We start from the raw sequence: 19,447 nt of genomic DNA, 5'->3' as shown, positions 1-19,447 counted from the left end.
ATTGTTTCATTACCATATCAGGCAATAACACGGAGCCTCACCAAACGCTCACAGACAATGTGATCCAATAGAGAACCGCTGACTTAGAGTATGGTGTGTTGAAATTGAGGCGATGATGCTGTCGAGGCCTGAGTTGCGCCGCACGCACAACACCGAGAGAATTGCTCATAATAAGTTTCGTGTAGGCTGCCAGGGAAGTTTACCGCACTGGAATATAAGACGACACAGATGCCCGAAGGATTCGTTCTTTGTCTTGCCCCTGTATCAAAATGCCTGTGATTTAGTTGAGATCTTCTTTCGCCTTCTCCTCGTTATAATTGTACCTAGCCTAGGTTATTTCAGTCAATATCGTGTATTGACAATCTATCGATCATCAGTTCAATCAATCTACTCACCAAGTCCATCACACAGACTCCAACCAACGTGCTTCAACTATGACATCTACCACCGTAGCCGATAAACTGAACCCCGAGCCCACACCCTCTCGAAGCTCGACACCTAAACCAAAAGATGTCGACGCCCTCGGTCAAATCGAAACCCAGTTTGTGCTGCCACCTCTCTGTACCCTTTCGGAAGCAGAATACATAGGCATCCTACGCTCCATTGGCGCCACGCGCCTCGAAAACCCGTCTCAACCCGTCGAAATCGCCTCTAGCTCCCCTTTCTTCTCACATCGGCACTTGCCCAATGGTCTTTATAAAGATATCGTCCGAGCACGTCAGAAGTATCAACTGGCTTATTGTATTTCCAATGCCGTTCATAGTCTCACATTGATTCTTCAGCTTCTACTCGGAGCCGTCTTGACTGCTCTTGGATCTTCTTCTGCTGCGAAACATGGACTTGCGATAACTATATTAGCGGCTGCCAATACAGTGAATGCGGGATTAATAGCTCTGTTCAACAATACAGGCATTCCGGATAGATTCTGGAACGATTGGAACGAATTCGAGGATGTAGAGATGTTTGTGAAAGAGCTGATTGAGACAGGTTTGGTGGAGACAGATAAAACCAAGGAACAAGTGGTAGCAGGATGTTTTGTGAGATTTCAAACGGCGAAGATGACCGTTAGAAGGAATAAGCCAGCAAGTTATAATGCGACGGCGAAAGAGGGAGCAAAGGCGAAGTGAGAGTTGTTTACCTGGGTTTTGTAATGGCGGTACCTTTCCTTGATAACTATCAAGCTGGCTTTGAATGTTAATTTTAATGGATGTACGGACTACATATATGTGTTTGCTGCCAAAATACTTGGCATTTCTGGATTCTTGTCGGCTAATGCAATGGATTTTGATCGAGTATAATGTATAGGATAACATAAACCCTCGTAGTCTCAAAACGTATTCAGTCTCATCCATGTGCCACTCCCGTAACCTCCTGTACAACGGCCCGTTCTCTGTTCCCATTAATTTGAACCATGCAATCTTCGGTATAAACTCCAAACCTACAGTCCTTCTCTTTCGTAGTCAATGCCGGCAGAAAGTCAAAAAGGTATGAGAGAATGTAAAAACAAAAAATGTAAGAGACAGCCCATTCGATAGCAGCACCCGCATCCCAATTCTTTGCCATGTAGACATACCAGTATGCTACACCAAGGACACTCTCAATAATAATGAAAACGAGTTTCGTGTAGGCTGATATCATTAGGTTCGCATGCGTGTCCCGATATTCTGTTTATGTCAGGCAATATGAATAGAGTAAGAAAAAGGAAGACATACTACGCCCCATGCGATAATGCTCCCAAAATTGGAAAAATGCACTAATAGCGTAACCAGCAATAAAGAATACTACCATTGTGTTATGCACAGTCCTATATCTCCAAACATCAAATATGCTCAGGAATATCAAGCCTAAGGATCCAAGTACAGCTGACAGAATACTGAGATAAGCCACTACTCTTTCCGTATTATCGGTATTTCTTGCAAGACGACCTCTATGACGCAGTGCTCTTTCTGAAATAAAACAGCCCGCCAGTAGGAAAGTAGTAAGGACCGAACCAAGTACAAACAGTGGTTGCATTTCTTTGGTTGCTCCAATATCGGATACATATGGAACTTTATGGAGTCTGGAAGCCATTGATGGATAGGGTGGTTTGGCTAGTGAAGCGGGGTCGAGGGGATCGCGAGGTGGGAAGGCGATGAAGGCACCAAGAAGGGCAGTGAGTGTAGTGAACCAGATGATGGCTGAGACCGTAGGAATCATCTAGCTGCTGTTAGATAATGCGGAAGGTTGAGGTCCGACAGAGGATTATTACCCAGTATGAAAACACTTGAAACATGATGAAGGAGACGAATATTCGAAATTTAATTTGTTGATGACCTTAAGTACCAGCTCAAAATAGTAATGAATGAAGAGAAAAAATAAGCCAGTCAACTTCCCAAGACACCAATCACACTTGAAGTGAGTGTGTAAGGATTGGGCATTGAGAACGGTGAATGTGTTTCATTCGAAGAAGAATTATATCTACCTCATACAGTATACAAGAGAAATTGAGAATCCAATGTAGAAAGAGCAATTGGTTCCACTTGGAAAGAACCCTCCAAATTGTGAGGTTAAAATATAGGCCTTTGCACTTCCTTCACTTCTGAAGTTGTATACATTGCTCACCAACGAAATAGCAGAGATGAGCATGGCTGATAATACTCATTATCAGATATCACACATAGACTTTCTATGCTTTACCACAAACCAAGTTCCTATGGAGTATTCGTAGCGACATGGAAAAATCCTCCGGCAGATAGGAGGGGTTCATCTGGGATGTCGCTGACTAATCAATCTGCGACTAATCAATTGGCGCTAAGACCTCTGAGATCCCACTGCTCAGCCTTGTTCAAAGTACGGCTGAACTTCGTACATCTATCTGAGGGACCTTTCAACCTTTGCGTCATTGGGAGAAGTGGATTATTGAACATTGAATTATATTTACGAATTTTTCATAACCTCAAAAAAGAGTGTCTCATGAACTTTGGAAGAGCGAGTGTCGAATCTTAGCCCGTGGCGCTTTTTCAACTTAGGGTATCAAAGCCCTTATTCATCAATCCGACTATACGTATCAAGCCTTCGACCAACCACACTAGAACCGTCACTGCACACTTTCCTCGGAATATGCTGTTGGGATAGGAATAAAATCGTCACTCTTTTCAAATATGGCAGTTTCACCTCTCATTGTTCCATCTGCGGAATCTGGCGAGAGAGGCGCAAGCAGATCAAAGCTCTCGAGTGTTGTTCCTAGTGGTAATGGGACTCCCTCCGATCGGCCACCTGCAACTGCTAGCACAACCTATGATCTAGCAGAGCAGATGAACGAAAATGAAAGATCTAAATATGTCAAAGGTGCCCATTCTTAGCTCCTAAACTGTTAGCTCATAGCATAGCTGACCACCCATCGTCTTAGGCAAAAAGCTTGGAGAGGGAACTTATGCCAACGTCTACCTCGGCCATCTCAGAACGAATCCTAGTGTCCTCGTAGCAATCAAAAAGATCAAAATACAAAAAGAATATACAGAAGGAATGGCGCCCGATGCCATTCGCGAACTCAAGCACCTTCAAGAGATCTCCCACCCGAATATAATATCCCTGCTCTCAGTATTCTCTTCGAAAGATCAAAATCTTAATCTCGTTCTCGAATTCTTGCCTCTTGGGGATCTGGAAATGTTAATCAAAGACGTTGATGGCGTACGTTATGGTGCGGCCGATATAAAAGCTTGGATGGGAATGCTCAGTCGAGCCGTCTGGTTCTGTCATGAAAACTTCATTTTACACCGTGATATCAAACCTAACAATTTGTTAATTGCCGCCGATGGAGAAGTCAAACTTGCAGATTTCGGTTTGGCGAGGAATTTTGCCGATCCTCAACGAACAATGACATCAAATGTAATAACACGCTGGTATCGACCACCCGAGCTGTTGTTCGGCGCAAGACATTATTCGGGTGCCGTGGATATATGGTCCGTTGGACTCGTGTTTGCCGAAATGATATTGAGAATTCCGTTTATGGCAGGTGATACTGAGGTTCATCAAGTGTCCCTAATCTGCCAAGCAGTCGGTACACCAACAGAAGACAACTGGCCGGGTGTAACAAAGCTGCCCGAGTACACTGTACCTGAGCCTCCGAACCCATTAGTTCCACGGGAACAATATTTAGGCATGTTTGGAGCTGCTGGATCCGAGGGAGTCGACTTATTGATAAACATGTTGACACTGGATCCTAGGAAAAGAATCATGGCTAGGGCGGTGTTAGAACATCCTTGGTGGGCATCGGATCCTAAACCTACAAAAAATGCAGATCTACCAAAGAAGAGGGGCGGCGAAGCGAAAATGGGGGAGGATTTGAAGAAGAGACCGGGAATGGTAGATGATGATAGGGCAAGTAAAGTAGCGAGGAAGTTAGATTTCTCTTCGATGAGGTAGAAGTCTTGGGATATTATAAATTATAGGCGGCGTACGTGATACTTATCTGGCGTCAAGGATGGACGGGAAGGGAAAAGCTAGAGCCCACAAGAGTTAAACCATAGTCACTTATAATTGCAGTTAAAAGTCATTCCATCGTATTTGTTTGTCTTTAAAAGACATAATCGTGCATTTTTCATATGGCATCTATACAGGCCATCCCAATATATTCTCCAATTCCCAACCCTTAGCTCACATAACTCCACATCCAATCCCATACATAGCCCTCTCTACATCTTTTTTAACCGTATACCAATCAGCCCTCCTCTCCGCAAACTCATAGACCTCCTCCGCTCTAAATATCCCCCCAAATCTATCACCATCCGCAATAACCGTGGCCATTTCCTTTGCATGACCCGGACTTATCAAATATATCTGACTCAACTCTCTCAGTGCCTTAAAATACTGTAGCAAATCCGCATTTCGAAGTGTTTTGATATAGACAAAATATAAATTCATATCGGAGATGAGCTTGATAGCGCCAGAGGTGGAGATTCGTTGACGCTTGAGATGTTTACAGACGGCGGTGAAGAGACGGAGTCCGACTTCTTGGTTGAAGACGTCGAGCATAGTTTTGTCGGTGCTGCCGGTGAGCATCTTGGTGTGGGATTCTACAAGAGCGACGACTTGTTCAGCAGTGGTAGTTGGCCCAATATCCATATCTGGGCTTATACCCATGGCGTCGAATTCGGGAGGATTGTAGTCTGTGGGGAGTTGAGTGGTGCCGCAAATATATTCCACTTCATCCATAAGTACATCAATACCTTTGTTCAAACCGGCTGCGACTCGTTCATCCAGCATTTGTTCAAATTTCTTCTTGGCTTTAACTGCGGGATCAAGAAAATCATTTCGGTCCGCAAGTTTGGTTGTCGCGAGCTGTTGTTCATAGAAAACATCAATCATCTGGGAGATCAAGTCACCTACATTGACAAGTTCTAAGAATGTCATCAACGGTACTACTACACCCTTTTGGTGCTCGCTAATCTCACGAGGGTTGTATTTTGAAAGATGATCCACAGCTTTGTCAAAGCCAGTCTTGACATGTCTCGTTCCAAGGATTTGCAGTAACACTACGAATATTGCTTCACATTGTTCTCGGGCTTCTTCTCCGGTCTGACCTCCTAGTCTGACGAACAAAGCAGCACGTTCGATACTCGCTTTTGCGGAATGCGTAAGGTCTAGTGCAACTTCAATGCTGAAGAGTGAGCGAATCCCTTCCAGCCTTGAGGCCATCAAAGCAGCCTTGGCTGCGAGTTCATCAGTTGGTGCTTCAGCCGGCAGTGGAACTGATATTGCACCCGGTGGTAATGATGGAGTGGCCGAGCGAGAAGGTACTGGTGACTGACTCGCGCTGAGTACTTGCAAACTTGACCGACTCCCTGCTTGGGGCGCCGTCACGGTCTTAGTCGCACCAAAAGGGGACATTGTAGGTAGAACATTGACAGGCATCATAACGACTTTCTTGAACGAGCTCATGAAATCCTTTTTATCAGCAACGCGATTAACGTTGGCCATATAGAATGACTCCTTGGAGGCATCTTGAACCGAAAGTTTTGTTTCCCAATCCCCTACTTCTGATTCGGCGAGCCTTTTGAAATAATCAAGCTCTTCTGACAGGTAGAGATCCACGTGAGGCTCGAACACTCGCGCTATGACGGCTTTGACCTTGTCAAAGAAGTCTTTTCCAGAGTTTCTAGTAGGCCTCAACGTAGATGCAAATTGCATACTTTGATCAAAGATACCAGAAACAGCTTGCAAATAAGATGCTATGCTTCGTTCGTGAGATTCATCAAATAAAGGAGTAACATATTCCATGAGAATATCTTCTGCAATTTTATCCAAAAAGATCTGTAGAACATCCTCACCGGGAGGGAAGACCCTATCGATTATATCTGCTTGTTCATTGACATTCTTGGACAACCTTTGCAAAAATTCCCGTGACGGTTCGAGTGCTATACCTTCAGATGCTGCTTGGTTAATACAATCCATTGAGTTACCAAGGACATCCCGGTCGGAAAATAATGGATGTTTCTGAACGAACAGTTCTATACCAGCATGACCCCCATTTAGTACACCCAACACATGAGCATATCGCCGCATTCTACCATCAATATCCCATGCTTCATAACCCTGCTCAAATTCTCGTAGCACGGCCGTCTCAAATATACCCGTCATAGTAATTAGTCTCTCTTCTCGTTGTCTCCATCCTTGAGCCCAGTCACTCCGCGAGAATACCTGGAGATGGGCTAGCATTTGTGCCTGTTGTTCTGGTGTCCGATAAACTCGAAATAGAATTGGATCAACATGGCTTCTGGATCTAGCTAAATCGTGATAAAATGGCCCTAATGCTGCATATATCTTTCCATATTCTTGTCTCGCAGACCCGCGTATGGATCTAACTTCTGCAAATACATTTAACAGGGCTTCTGGATCTTGCATAGGTGTTCGAGTTCGTGGTGGAGGTGGCAGGCTCATGTGGCCTTGCCCTGATATGGACAATGTCTCGAATCCGTCTGCCAGTCCTCTAGAACTTTTAGAGGCAATTTCTGCAGATTTTCTCTGCTGCCGTAGCTCCTCCTCTCCCGCGTCGAATAATGTCGTGCTAGTTTTCCTCATCCCACCAATATTCCCACCTCCACCTCCAGCACCGCCAACACCAACGCCAATCCCAGTCCTTTTAGAATCCTCTTCAGCCCTCAGTCGCACCGTCTCTCGCTTTTTCCTTAATATTTCTTCGAATCTCTTCCTAGCTTCTCCTTCGTTCCAAACACCCATAGCTTTCAGTCTTGACACCCATCGCGAATCTTCATATACCATTTCTTGCATTCGTCTCGATGTGCGCGCAAAGTTCATGAGATCTGGGATTGGCAAATAGTCGAGAATTGTAGATATTATTTCAGCAGGTAAGACAGGCTTGCTGCCATTACTGCCGACCATTTGGGTAGCTCTCAGAGAACTCAGTATGCTGTTTCGATTGCTACCCTGAACCGGGGCGCGCTTGAAGTTCGACATCGTAGCAGAGTGTTTGATATCGATGGTATGAGAGGAGGAGTCATAGAATTAAGGTCATTAGGGAATGTATTCGCATTTCCAATCATTTCAAATTATCGCGGTATCTTCACTGTTGCTCAAGGTTGTGGCTGAAAGCTGATACTGTACATTGTAATCTGGAGATGTCGCTAGACTGGGGTTGTGGCTAGGCTCGGCTAACCCCGCCACCAACAACATGGAGAACTGTTGCTATTATCATAAATATATACACAATGATGAATGTGTTCTGCTCGAATTTAACAGCACTTCAACGATAAACTCGTAACTCACTATACTTATTCGATAGTCAGAAAGATACTGCACCTCCTGTCAAGACTACAAGCGCAGATAGTGTTTGGATCTCTCGGTCTCTCATTCTCACCCTCACTCTACCTTCCTACTGTCCTACTTTTTTCATTTTTGTAGTCTTACAGTTTCCTATTCTTCTTCTTCTTCTTTCTTCTATCCTTTTACCCTCTTACTCTCCTAGTCCCCCTATTTTCCTACTCTAATTTCAGCCCTCTCTTTCCTGTTTGGTTCATTGTCTTTTTCTCGATCTTGCGATTATCCATCTCTTCTGTTAGTTCAAGATTCGCATCCCACTACAACACAAAGACGAGAAAATACATGTGGCATTTGGAAAAGATCCAATTGAGTGGATTGGACAAGACACTCGTTTGAATGGAGTTCCAAACTGATCCAGCGATGATAGGTGTACGGATAAGTAGATGGTCAAGATTAGCGGCTCATAACTCTGTTCCACATTGACTAAGTACTATCCATAAAATAGTATTGTGATTTGCTCAACAGATTTGCATTCCATCATAGAGATACTAGTGTTTCTTGATCTTGGACCCCTTTTACTGAAGTCTTAAGCCTCACTTCCTGCTACATTACATTATCACTCCCACGATTCGTCGATTAAAGATATATCAATTTAAGGAATATACATCACAATTTCTAGTTCGTAATGCATCATTCATAATTTACTTTTCCTTTGTGATAAATTTACCCTAGTATTGATGATACAATACAAGGTAATGCGTACGGGACAGCACAACATAACAGAATAAGACAAAATACTGAAGCTACCAACATACATACAAGTCAATAGGTCCTACAAGATCTTTGGTTCTAAGACTGGTCGGCTTAACGATCAATCGATCGTCGAACTGAGCTTCAGATATTGGAAAGTGTTATAGAGGATTCCAGCCTGGGGCACTATCCGTTGTTGAGCCTATGTTCAGACATTGAACTGTATCATGAGGCATTGAGCCCTTGGTAACGAGGATGAGTATCTGAATCTGTTCTGGAAACGAGATTTTAAGAGGAGAGGAAACACGATGAGCGTACAGAAGAATCCACCGAACGTTGAAGTCTAACATTCAATCATGAATCCCAGTTCATAGACATTTATTTTCAGATTGCAGTACAACTGCCTTTTATAGTCATGCTTTTCATGCATCGAATCTCCTCCAGTCGCCTATACAACCACGATAATCCTGCCAAAACTAACACACCATTTCTCCAACACCTCTTTCTCCACAAAACCATGTCTCAACCCTCCAGGGTCTGATCTTCCACCTCCCTCTTCAAAATCCCATCTAGACGCCTGAATTGCCGTCGCCACCCCGACCGTCTGCCGCAGAAACAAATCCACCGCCTTACTCGCCCCCCTAACCGTTTCGTCCAACACTAACATCTCTTTCGCCAACTCTTGCGTTTCCCGCTCCAGCTTTATTCTTTCTTGGGGACCCACACATCCCAGCAGCCGATTCGAAAACATGATGCAGCTAAAAAAAAGTCGCATATGCTTTCACCCTACGATCAAATTCCATTGTTCCCTCTCCCACATCGCCAACTTCTCGAATCAACGCTTCATACTTGCATTTCCAATCCACAAACCGCTGACGCAATTCTCTACACCATTTTTGTATCCGTACTACATATTCGAGACTGGGTTCTTCTTGCCTACAAAGAAGCTGCGTCATATCCCAAAATGTTCCGGGGATCTTACTCTTCGCCATAATCAAAAGCACTACAATCTCGCTGCAGTCACTCACTGTATAGTATTTCTCCTTACATATAACAGACATCAATAAATTCTGCCACGCATTTTGCTCCAGAAAACACCGTTTCCCATTCAACAAGGCCTCAGTCATAATCGGACCCGTATGACCCATAAACAATGCACGTTCAAAATCTGTCGTATAGGATTCAGGTCTCCGTAGCAAAATCAGATGAGCAGCACCAGCCGAGTGACGAATCCATGCCGCTTCACCAGAGGGCTCTAGTAATTCGTACAGAGCGAGTATCTCGGTAGCACAGAGAACTTCGGGTTTATACCGAGTTTTGGGTGAGTCAAGTGCACGTTTCAGTGTTTCAATCACGGTTATGTAGTGTGCTAGTACGAGTGGTTCCCAGAACTTCGTATTGTGAGGAGAAGAAATTATTTGGCGGGCTCGTGCAACGACGCAGTCGACTGCTGCGGAGAGGCATGGGCTGTGACCATAACGACCTAAGTGGATCGGTTAGATGGTGCTTTGCTTAAAATGATAGCATGGAAAGGGCACATACTAGGTATAAAACTCAAAAAGCTCCACTGTTTCTGCGTCCTCATTTGGTGCACAATAATTTCCGGACTCTTACATAGTGTTCTTCTCGTCGCTCTCCCCACGCGCAAAGTAGCCAATGTTGAGAGTTCCAAAATGTCGAAGCCGAATTTTGCAAGCATGAGTTCGTAAGATGTTGGCGAGAAAATCGAAGGGGCGATAACTGGATTGGGTGGAAGGGGTTTTGTATTCCAGTGCGGTTTCGCCCGCCACATGAGAACATTACTTTGTTTCTTTTCTTAGCTTTTTCCTTCAGTTAGAGAATTTGAAGTTCTGACTTTATTTCCCGTATTCAGAGTCGAATTCTTACTAGTTCCTAATCCAATCATCGGAATGGAAGGATGATATTCCAGCTGTCGTTGCGTATTTGCCATACAATTATCTTTACCTTCAAGCATCTCTCCCTTCACATATTTATTCGCATCCACATCCTCACTCCTAGCCTGGTATGTTATCGGCTTGCTCTCATTTCTGCCTCCACATTTCTTTTCTTTTCTCGGATGTAGGTGCGCTTTGACAGACTTTCATCAACAACCAGCTCGGTAGGAGGCAAGAGGCTATAATGATCGATATGCACAATGACTATGAAGATACGTTTCTCCCTTGGCTCTGGAATCTTATCGCATTGCTGTTCAATTCCAGGTTCGTAGCCACTACCGCGTACAGTTGGAAACCCGATTTCAGTGGCCTTTGGGCTTTTTATTTTTTTATAGTCATATATAGTACGGTATCGTGTCGTGGTCGCAGGGGCTTCAATGGCAAGTCCAAACCCGCTTCCCATTATATAGGACAAATCCGTACTGCTTGTGAAGGTGGGGAGGGGCTAGGCCACAGCAACCGCAACGCGATGCCTCCACCTCAGAAAGGAAACTCCGGTTGCAAGAAAGACAGAACCGACGGCGAATTCGCTGCCGGCGCATTTTTGGGCTCATAGAGCGCAAGCGTGATCTCTCCGCAAAGCTAACACTGCACGGTTAGACTGCGAACCCCTCCTTTCTCTCAATTCGTCCGAAAGAGGAGACAGATCAGGGTGGTTTTCTCGATAAACTCGAGCTTCCTCTGGCATTTCCATCCGGGAGAGGAGGTGGACCGCGGTAACACCAGGGAGGAGAGCTTTTCTCTCCAATTCTGAGACTAAAGCTACTACAAAGGTCTGGCAATGCTGGGGAGGTATTCGTTTGGCAGCATCGATAATCTTTCTCCAGTTCGTCGGACTCATACTCCCAAGAATTTCTTTACAGGCAATACCTCTATTATTGACCCGCTCCGCTGGGTCAATTGCCAAACTGTATGGCTTGTTGGTAGGACCACCAACACTGTGGATCAGGTCCCCTTGGGTGCACTTTTCGACGCCAGCATCAGAACCCAGTGTGTGCTATCGCCAGCTGTGTAGCATATGCACAAGTAAAGTTCCAGTAGGACGGACATCTTAAAATATAAAGTAAAAATGCTTTAATGGCACTATTACGAAGAATGAAGGTCATTGATTGATTGATTGATTGATTGATTAAATTAACGTCTACACTGAGTCTATGACTATCTAAGACGGCTAGGAGCTTTGTAGGCTTCTAACAATAGTAAATGGAGGGTGGCTGGCCTTATTCGACCGTAGCTAATTCAGGTTGGGGAGATTGAAAGCCTCAATCTTCTAATGTTTGAATGGGGGAAGTGAAAACTAATACTAGGGAACCAAGCCCGCCTTACAGATACTCTCGTATTCAAGTAAGAGGAATAACAAATGAAATGTAATGAAATTTGACATTAGGGTGATTGCCCAAATTGACCAAATTGACCAAATTGACCAAGTTGACCAAATTGACCAAAATGACCAAATTGACTAAATTGACCAAATTAACCAAATTGACCAAATTGACCAAATTGACCAAATTGACTAAATTGACCAAATTGGCCATAATTGATCAATTCAATCACAATCTTCCGGTCCACCCCCTTCTTCTCCGCCTTCTTCCTCTTCTTCTTCATGCATTCTATTGAGATGCCATGATCTGGTGGCTATTCTCGTCGCCTCGATAATATGAAGGTCATAATAATATAATAATGCTTGAAAACACTATCAAAATAATACTGCAATAGAATAATGCTTGAAAACACTATTAAAACAATACTGTAAAAAATGCTATGAATTTCAAGAAAGCAATCTCAAGCACTCAAAACTTCAATATCATAAAAAGAGACCGCTCCTACCTCAACTCTTTGAGTTTCCTATCATCAATCCCAGCTGCCTTCTCTCGTGATAACTTTACAAGAGAGAGCTGAACACTAATCTCCTAGAATAACCGTGTACAAGCACACATTGTTTTCCACAATGCCCACAATGTCCACAGGAATGGAAGTTGCAACTTAGAGCTCAACCTCAGTGTGTCCAACACTCCGGATTAGAAAACTCGTTCAGTTTTCAATAATCGAGATTCTTTGAACATTTGAATATACAGCACCCCTCCACTTATATTAAGCCATGCTCAAATTTATACCCTAATCAATTATAATATATACTTTTCATTTGAAAATTGATGTAGTAAAGAATTAGATATTATATAAACAATAAACTAGCTCATTTCAAAATGCAGACTATTGACAAATTAACTAGTCCATTGACCAATAAGCTACCCTATTTTGAAATCGACGTAATTCATTTCGGAAGAGAAATATTGGGCCAACTATTTTGGTTTTGGCTGGCCTTGAATCATGATCTAGTCTAAAAGCCGCGAGATTCATGGCCTTAACTCCCACTAACTTCCCTTAAGCTCATCGCACAAAAAGCACAATTTTCTTGGTTGAATATTATTTCCAGTGTCTTCGATTCAAGGTGAATTTGAAGTAATTACTCATCAATATTCATTAAAAATTTTAAGAAACCACAAGTCGATTATAACATTATACATTTCACTGTTCTCAAATTCTACCAAAGAACCTCAAAATGGCTTTTACCACAGATCCTTGTCCTTCAAAGGAAATGGACATCAACTATCCATCCTATCCCCGCGCAATGATACTTGATCCTGTCCTTCCTCATAAGCAAACCTTCATTATTCTCCACGGCCGTGGATCATTTGCGGAAAAATTTGCCCCCCCACTTCTAGAAATGAAAAATGATCACGAGACGATTCAAACAGCTTTTCCTCACGCAAAAATCGTATTCCCCACTGCATCACGAAACCGGGCCACAATATACAAAAAGTCCTTTACGCATCAGTGGTTCGACTGTTGGCATCTTGAGGACTATAAGAAAAGACAGGATATGATGCGCCCAGGTCTCCACCAAAGCTGCAATTACATACATTTCTTGTTAAAGAGAGAAATCGAGATTGTTGGTGCTGAGAACGTAGTACTTTGGGGATTGAGCCAAGGATGCGCTACTTCTTTGTCATCACTCTTAGCATGGAATGACGAGCCATTCGCTGCTGTTGTGGGAATGTGTGGTTGGTTACCTTTCGGCAATGTGGTTGAAGAGCTGAGTGCGAAATCGAGCAGTCAATTTTGTACAGCTGAAAGCCAAGACGGAGACGATGACCTCTTTGCACGATCTGATTATGAGCATGACCCTTTTGCACGTTCCGACGGTGAAGCGGCTAGTGAGGAGTCGAGTTTGCAAGCGAGTGCTCTTAGCTTTTTCAGAGAAGAGATTGATATGGACCAAAAGAAAGGGACGATTTTCCAACAGATTCCCGTATTTTTGGGAAATGGCATGGAGGATCCAAAAGTATCCATTGAAATGGGAAGGGAGGCTGGGAGGTGTTTAGATTTGCTTGGTGTGGATGTAAAGATCAAGGAATACGACGGACTAGGTCACTGGTACTCCGAGCATATGCTTTCCGACATCTTTCGATTCCTCAAGCAGAATCTAAAAAATACAAAGTAGTTTCTAGTTTGAATATTAATATTAATAATACAATTATAAATATAGTAAATTACTCAAATGCTACAAAATGTGAAATATAAAAATCATTCGTTTCACTTTTTGTGAAATATTAGTATGAAAATAATTGTCTTTCATATTTAACATTTTAAAAAGAAAACTTTAATTGTCTGAGTTGATTTGAACATCTCAAATAGATTCAGCAATCCAGAAGCTTCTCATTGTTGAATCGCAGTCCAGACTATCAGATACCCTGATTGAGCGCAACTCGTGTGTACTTCAACTCCACCAGTGCTCCATACACACTAGATATCTAACCATGTCGACTGACATAACTTCAGGGAAGTTGTAAAACATCCGCCAATAACTAATTTGAGCGAAATGGCAGGCTTGGAGAAATAATCGGCATATCTTTTCGTTGTTGAGTTAGATCTTGTTAGATTTTCACTTCTTTGATTTATGCTGAGAAATTTGCAATGATCTGTTCAGAACCGCATGTCGTGCCCGAAGAGCTTTTGAACACTCAAATTGCAGGTATGATAGACCAACACTTTCCTTAAGTGACATAATGCTTTTATTCGTATTGGTGAAATTATGATCATACACCGTACATACAGGTTCATCTCGCTTGAGGAACTAGATTTACCACATGTAACAAGATTCTAGATTATGGAACTACCCACTTCACAAATGAGGGTACTCGTGATCCTCCCAAAGCTCGTATGCCGACTAAGTACCACCATGAGATTGACAATATGGCATTCTGTGCCATTGATGAGTATGTAATCTTACTATGGGTCTTCCTCAAAAGCCATTTATCGAGCTAGTTACTATCATACTCTCAAACAACTAGTCATCAATGATATCGCCATCCTTCGTGGAAGCTGTATTAATTATCTGACAACAACTCGCGGAGAAGACATTCGGATTGATATACGATCTCAAGAGTGGCAAACTGGATACTATGAGTATTTAGCCTACCTGGATCTCTTGTCTCTTAAGTTTCGAAGTCGGACCTTTAACTCAAATCCGGCTGGATATCAGATTTGGAAAAGAGAGCAGCATTCAACGGGAAAATGGACAAGGTATAGCCTTTGAGATATAAGAAAATCAACTGATCAGAATTATGAACTGGTTGCAATTTTTGCTCCAAAATAGTAGCTTTAGGATACTAGTAGTGTATCGACAGCTCCGGACTTCTTTTTAGCTAATGTGAACTTCGCTTGGCTGCACTAAAACATTACCGCTAAGGTCGATACCCTCTTTGAAATGTTCCGATGGTCCAAATGTTTGATTCATTCCTAATTCGAATGTTAGCAAGGCTGTCAAATAAATGCCAAGCATTCTGCGCAGGATCTGGAAAGTTTACTTAACGACATCTTGATATTTTGAGGTCTGCTTGTCCATAATGAGTTGTTAGATTTGACTGTTATGGATACATACATAGTTCGAATTCTCTCATAATAGAATCTATATCAATGTGAATGGAATCATACCCCTAGTCGGTCTTATCGTCTTATCGTTTCAACTTTCATCGATGCGAGAATGGATTAACCGAAGAGGTGCAAACGGCGGAATGCATGCCTCCACGCCACCAAAAGTTTTATCAGATCTAACCCCTGTCAAGTGTTCTCCGGTTTTTTCCACTTTTTATGATCCTTCGTCCCCAAAAAGGAATTTGGACGGAGGGTGAATGAAAATTTTCTTCGTGATATTGGCATTTCCCTCTAGGCGTACTAGGGGGTGGGTGGTGGTAAGGTTAGAGTAGCAACAAGGAAGAGGAGACGGAAAAGTTTTCGTTACACCTACTAGGTATGTAAGTCTTACTATGTGCCGTGAAGATGGAAGAACACAGCCGATCTTCGCACCTCCTATAACTGTAATCTATACATTCACTATTAGGTAACTATTATGTGACATCTTGCCATTTACTGAGGAATGGAAGTGAATGAATGAATAGCTTCGCCTCTTTGTTTAATCAAATCTAATCAGATGGAGGAAACTTTAAAGTTATCAGATCCGTCGATTAATATAAATTTTGGACGGACCACCAACTACTCTATACCTAGGTAGTAAAGTGGTTGTGTAAGATTAAAGGCTAATATCACACCAACCCACCAATTGCAACCCTAGAGCTGCGTACCAGTAAAAATCTTCTCCTCATTTCGTCATATGATTGGATATCGTACCGTATTGATATCGGACCTTTGCCCTTTTATGCAGCAAAATGGAGCAGATTTGCCAAGAGCCTACGCAAGAGAATGGCATTTGTATGGTTATCAGATCAAGCCCTCTCCATAATTTTTGATATGGGGTAAGGGTTACGCCAGCTCTGATTCATGGCCAGATATGATACGGTAGTCATACGGTGCGACAATCCTGCAGCTGCTGATTTTAACCTCGTCGGATAGCACGAGAACACACTAAGGTAGTAATTTCGCTCTCCTTTTCTGCCCTGCAGTGCTAGCAATCTTACACATATGTTTTATGGAAGTGAGATACTCATCCTCATTCTCAATTGTCTACTTTTAATTCATGAAATAAAGTCGAATATCTCCCCATATACTCATCTAGGTTACATTGACGGGATAGAGATATCGGTACTCACAATTAGATCAACATGCCTCTCAGGCCATGGAAAACCAAAACTGATGGCCTAGCATCTGAAGTCGCTGTCGGTCCCGAATCGACAAAATATCCTGATGGTCTCGATCATAAAAACGACGGCCGCAACACAACCATCAATGATCCATCAATATCGGTAGATGAGAGACCAGTAGAGGATGCTCAGCATGGTGTTCAAGCAGTGGAAGCCGTTACTTTAGTTTGGACCAAAAAGCAATTATACCTGGCATACGCATTGTAAGTTATCAATCATGTCTGTCTTTCATGGATTCCACATAGTAAAGATTCTAATAAATCTATAGTATTTTCCTCGTCTTCTTCGTAGTCTCCATGCAACAGCAGATACAGAACAATCTTTCGTACTATGTTACGTCTGATTTCCTTCTCTTGCCTTTGACGGGCGCCACCAGCATTGTATCGAGCATTGTTGGCGGTGTCTTCAGACTCCCAATTGCTAAGTTTGTTGATCTGATTGGTCGCGCCGAAGGATTTGCTATTATGACTGCGTGTGCTACCATAGGTATTGTCACCCCACTTTTCGTGTCACAGTAATTCTTAGCCGTTCTGGATGTAACTAACGAAATGCAGGTCTAATCATGATGGCTGCATGCAGAAATGTAGAAACCTATGCTGCTGCACAAGTAAGTAAAAAAGCCGAACCAGAAATTACATCTACTCGCGGGTACTAACAGAGCGACAGGTATTCTATTGGTTAGGATTCGATGGCATGGCGTACGTCCTAGATGTCTTCATGGCCGATACATCAAGTTTGAAAAATCGAGCTTTAGTCTTCGCGTTCTCAACTACTCCCTATATTGTAACGACCTGGATTGGACCTCCCGCTGCACAGTCATTCCTCCAGACCAGTGGATGGCCATGGGGATTTGGTACTTTTGCCATCATCACCCCGGTGATTTGCATCCCGATCCTCACACTCCTATGGTGGAATCAAGGTAAAGCTAAGAAGGCGGGTTTGATCAAGAAGATTGATAGTGGTCGCATATGGAGTGAAAGCATCAGCTACTACTTCTGGGAATTCGACGGTAAGCTAATTTCACTTTCCACTTTCCGCAAATTCAGACGCTCAATCTGATATAATTCCCAGTGATCGGTCTTCTCCTCATCTCCGCGGGCTTCGCGCTCTTCCTCCTCCCCTTCTCCCTCGCCTCCTACCAAAAACAAGGCTGGCATTCCAGCATGATCATCGCCATGCTAGTCCTCGGCATTGTATGCCTCATCGCCTTCGGCTTGTACGAACGCTACGGCGCGCGCAAATCCTTCATCCCCTTCGAACTCCTCACCGACCGCACCGTCATCGGCGCCTGTCTCTGCTCCGCCTTCTTCTTCATCTCCTTCTATTGCTGGGACTCCTACTTCTACAACTACCTGCAAGCGGTGCACAATCTCAGCGTTACGCATACAGGCTACGTAACTAACATCTATTCCATCGGCTCCTGTTTCTGGGCCGTAGTAATCTCCTACGCCATCCGCGTCACGGGGCGTTTCAAATGGCTAGCGCTGTATTTCGCCGTCCCCCTACAAATCCTAGGCGTAGGTCTCATGATCCATTTCCGCCAGCCAGACCACCCTCTCGGATACGTCATCATGTGTCAAATCTTCATCGCCTTTTCCGGAGGCACCGTCGTCATCTGCGAACAAATGGCCGTTATGGCCGCCGCGCCCCACAAAGGCGTCGCATCCATGTTAGCACTAATTGGGCTCTTCACATCGGTAGGTGGTGCCATCGGTGTTGCCATCTCCGGAGCAATCTACACAAATAAATTCCCGGCGGCGCTCGCGCAAAAGATCACAGATGAAGCGCTAGCGGCACAGTTATACGGTAATTTGGCCGCGCAGCTACAGTATCCAGTGGGAAGCATGGAGAGAAACGCAGTATGGTTTGCATATGGGGAGAGTATGAAATGGTTGGCGGTTGCGGGGACAGTGTTCCTAATACCGTGTTTCGTGTTCGTGGGCATGTGGGAGGATTTCAAAGTTGATGAGATGAAGCAGGTTAAGGGAACTGTTGCTTAATAAAGATATAAGGGCATACTTTTCTTTCCAGGAGTGGGTGCGTAGCGGACTTAGAAATGGTTGTTTTCGACGGATTGATAAATGGGTTTATTGGTCGTGTCTTTCTTGGATATACCCACTACTTTGATATGATATGTTTGAAACTTGCGAAATGAGAAATTAGAAACTCTGATAATAAATATTATATTAATAATTCAGGAATTAATAAAACTGAATCCTAAAGCATTATATATATACACATGAATTTTCATCATAATCATTTGTAACCACCATGGTGATGAACACTACATATGATATAAATCAACTGTGGAGAGATCTACATGGGGAATCTACACTTCACAGTTTATATCCTCGACACACAACAATCAATCTCTATAAAACATAAATTTCAATCCCATCCTGTTATCCAATCCAGTCCAATCCTTCCCGTTATAAACCCTAGGTATCTATTTAAATGTAAAAATCATCCCCCCAAATCCCAATGGTATCTGTCCTCCCAAATTCTTTCCAAGAAGTACCTGCCGGCCTGTGTGATTGCTATAGAGCTTTTTGACCAATCCATATCTCCCGAACTAAACCTGACGTTAACAAACCACGTCACATTGAACCAAACAATCCCCAAACCATAACTTAAACCAACAATAAAAAACATCACTCCTTTTTCTCTTTCTTTTTTTCTTCTTCCTCGGTGACCCACCTCATCCCCTGGTCCTTCTTACTGCCAAGCTAGCCTTGTAGGTTGGCATCTATCTAGTACAAACAATATGCAAAATAATATGCAAAATCCAGGAGTTAAGTAATTCTATTGTGGAGTTCAAAAAGACAG

The 19,447-nt window shown here is 43.2% G+C and overlaps 9 protein-coding genes across 9 annotated transcripts; 4 read left to right on the top strand and 5 right to left on the bottom strand.

The window, feature by feature from the left end:
* Positions 1 to 434: 434 nt before the first annotated feature.
* Positions 435 to 1,127, top strand: SS1G_06053 (hypothetical protein; the record flags this gene model as incomplete). The annotated part of the gene is made up of 1 exon (XM_001593081.1): positions 435 to 1,127. One exon carries the CDS (start codon positions 435 to 437, stop codon positions 1,125 to 1,127), a length of 693 nt encoding a protein of 230 aa, XP_001593131.1.
* A 1,653-nt stretch (positions 1,128 to 2,780) lies between these two features.
* SS1G_06052 (predicted protein) lies at positions 2,781 to 2,882 on the bottom strand (the record flags this gene model as incomplete). The annotated part of the gene is made up of 1 exon (XM_001593080.1): positions 2,781 to 2,882. The coding sequence occupies one exon, from the start codon at positions 2,880 to 2,882 to the stop codon at positions 2,781 to 2,783; it is 102 nt and encodes a 33-aa protein (XP_001593130.1).
* A 258-nt stretch (positions 2,883 to 3,140) lies between these two features.
* On the top strand, positions 3,141 to 4,404 carry SS1G_06051 (serine/threonine-protein kinase; the record flags this gene model as incomplete). The annotated part of the gene is made up of 2 exons (XM_001593079.1): positions 3,141 to 3,327; positions 3,389 to 4,404. 2 exons carry the CDS (start codon positions 3,141 to 3,143, stop codon positions 4,402 to 4,404), a joined length of 1,203 nt encoding a protein of 400 aa, XP_001593129.1.
* Positions 4,405 to 4,635: 231 nt separating this feature from the next.
* SS1G_06050 (hypothetical protein) lies at positions 4,636 to 7,380 on the bottom strand (the record flags this gene model as incomplete). Its single annotated transcript, XM_001593078.1, has 1 exon — positions 4,636 to 7,380. One exon carries the CDS (start codon positions 7,378 to 7,380, stop codon positions 4,636 to 4,638), a length of 2,745 nt encoding a protein of 914 aa, XP_001593128.1.
* A 1,886-nt stretch (positions 7,381 to 9,266) lies between these two features.
* SS1G_06049 (hypothetical protein) lies at positions 9,267 to 10,207 on the bottom strand (the record flags this gene model as incomplete). Its single annotated transcript, XM_001593077.1, has 2 exons — positions 9,267 to 9,991; positions 10,123 to 10,207. The coding sequence occupies 2 exons, from the start codon at positions 10,205 to 10,207 to the stop codon at positions 9,267 to 9,269; spliced, it is 810 nt and encodes a 269-aa protein (XP_001593127.1).
* A 329-nt stretch (positions 10,208 to 10,536) lies between these two features.
* On the bottom strand, positions 10,537 to 10,866 carry SS1G_06048 (predicted protein; the record flags this gene model as incomplete). Its single annotated transcript, XM_001593076.1, has 1 exon — positions 10,537 to 10,866. One exon carries the CDS (start codon positions 10,864 to 10,866, stop codon positions 10,537 to 10,539), a length of 330 nt encoding a protein of 109 aa, XP_001593126.1.
* Positions 10,867 to 11,803: 937 nt separating this feature from the next.
* Positions 11,804 to 11,998, bottom strand: SS1G_06047 (predicted protein; the record flags this gene model as incomplete). Its single annotated transcript, XM_001593075.1, has 1 exon — positions 11,804 to 11,998. One exon carries the CDS (start codon positions 11,996 to 11,998, stop codon positions 11,804 to 11,806), a length of 195 nt encoding a protein of 64 aa, XP_001593125.1.
* A 1,025-nt stretch (positions 11,999 to 13,023) lies between these two features.
* Positions 13,024 to 13,965, top strand: SS1G_06046 (hypothetical protein; the record flags this gene model as incomplete). The annotated part of the gene is made up of 1 exon (XM_001593074.1): positions 13,024 to 13,965. One exon carries the CDS (start codon positions 13,024 to 13,026, stop codon positions 13,963 to 13,965), a length of 942 nt encoding a protein of 313 aa, XP_001593124.1.
* Positions 13,966 to 16,582: 2,617 nt separating this feature from the next.
* On the top strand, positions 16,583 to 18,621 carry SS1G_06045 (hypothetical protein; the record flags this gene model as incomplete). Its single annotated transcript, XM_001593073.1, has 5 exons — positions 16,583 to 16,824; positions 16,890 to 17,107; positions 17,176 to 17,228; positions 17,288 to 17,630; positions 17,693 to 18,621. 5 exons carry the CDS (start codon positions 16,583 to 16,585, stop codon positions 18,619 to 18,621), a joined length of 1,785 nt encoding a protein of 594 aa, XP_001593123.1.
* Positions 18,622 to 19,447: the final 826 nt, after the last annotated feature.

The sequence above is a fragment of the Sclerotinia sclerotiorum genome, genomic scaffold (genome assembly GCF_000146945.2).
Source record: "Sclerotinia sclerotiorum 1980 UF-70 scaffold_7 genomic scaffold, whole genome shotgun sequence".
Lineage (NCBI taxonomy): Eukaryota > Fungi > Ascomycota > Leotiomycetes > Helotiales > Sclerotiniaceae > Sclerotinia > Sclerotinia sclerotiorum.
This window is presented reverse-complemented; position numbering and strand designations above follow the sequence as displayed.